This window comes from Perkinsus marinus (genome assembly GCF_000006405.1).
Source record: "Perkinsus marinus ATCC 50983 genomic scaffold scf_1104296947706, whole genome shotgun sequence".
In the NCBI taxonomy this organism is placed as follows: domain Eukaryota; phylum Perkinsozoa; order Perkinsida; family Perkinsidae; genus Perkinsus; species Perkinsus marinus.
The window spans coordinates 1-1,001 of NW_003210510.1; the positions used below are offsets into that span (position 1 = coordinate 1).

A 1,001-nucleotide genomic window follows, 5' to 3' on the forward strand; every position below is an offset into this window, starting at 1 on the left:
AGTTAGAGGACTTCCCGGGAACACGACGCGCAGGAGGCATAGGGAAGTCGGGACGAAGAAGACGAAAGTTAATCGACTAATGAGCAATGAGCTTCAGCGCGCAGCACGCATGTGCATAGCGCTCCTGCGTGAAACTACGTCACGTCACGATGGAGCGTGTCTCACTACTATGGGAATAACATAGGGACAGACTAGAAAAAAATGAGAATACATCGCTCAGCCTCGCCCCCCATAAAAGCGTGTACACTGATCGAGTGATGGTCAAAACCCATAAGCGAAAAATTACGTATCGTCATCATCACCATTCCAATCATGCGCTCGCAGAGCTTGCAAAGCACGTTCCTTAGCAGCTCTCTGTGGCCTCGGCTGAGGTGGAAAATTGTTGCTCCCATCTTGAGCAACTCGAGAATCATCGTCGGGCACGGTCTTATCGTGAATCAGGTCCTCAGGGTCATCGGAGACCAATCCGTCCATACGACTATCATCATCGACATCGAGGACACCCTCGTCCGGAATATCGTCGTCTTCTCGGAAGAGCTTCAAGTTTTTAATATGGTGTTCCTCCACAACGTTAGTACTTTCATGTACCAGTACAGCAATACGTTTACCAATGATACGAGTCACCTTAAAAGGACCACGGAAACGACGACTCCATTTATGCTCGCGACGGCCCAAAGCTAGGACTCTGTCGCCAATGCTGATGGGACGATCACTGCGGTGCTTGGAGCTCTTGTTCAAAGCAGTCTCGAAGGCACGCTCACGACGGTCTTGCCATATCGAGATAAATCGTTGTTGAAGCCTGTCTAGACGGAGGGCTCTATTGCGGGCCATAGATGTCAACTCGGTCGGATCATCGGTCTCGATATCATCGAAGTCAGAGTCGAGTTGCTCGATACGGAGCCGTGCCTGTAGGGCAGAGCACGGTGTGAAGCCGAACATGAGCTCGTAAGGGCTAACGTTCTCAGCGCCCTCGTAATCCAAGCCGTACGAGTTGATGCAGT

The 1,001-nt window shown here is 51.0% G+C and overlaps 1 protein-coding gene across 1 annotated transcript; it reads right to left on the bottom strand.

Moving 5' to 3' along the window:
* Positions 1 to 282: 282 nt before the first annotated feature.
* Pmar_PMAR009675 (hypothetical protein) lies at positions 283 to 939 on the bottom strand (the record flags this gene model as incomplete). Its single annotated transcript, XM_002779202.1, has 1 exon — positions 283 to 939. The coding sequence occupies one exon, from the start codon at positions 937 to 939 to the stop codon at positions 283 to 285; it is 657 nt and encodes a 218-aa protein (XP_002779248.1).
* Positions 940 to 1,001: the final 62 nt, after the last annotated feature.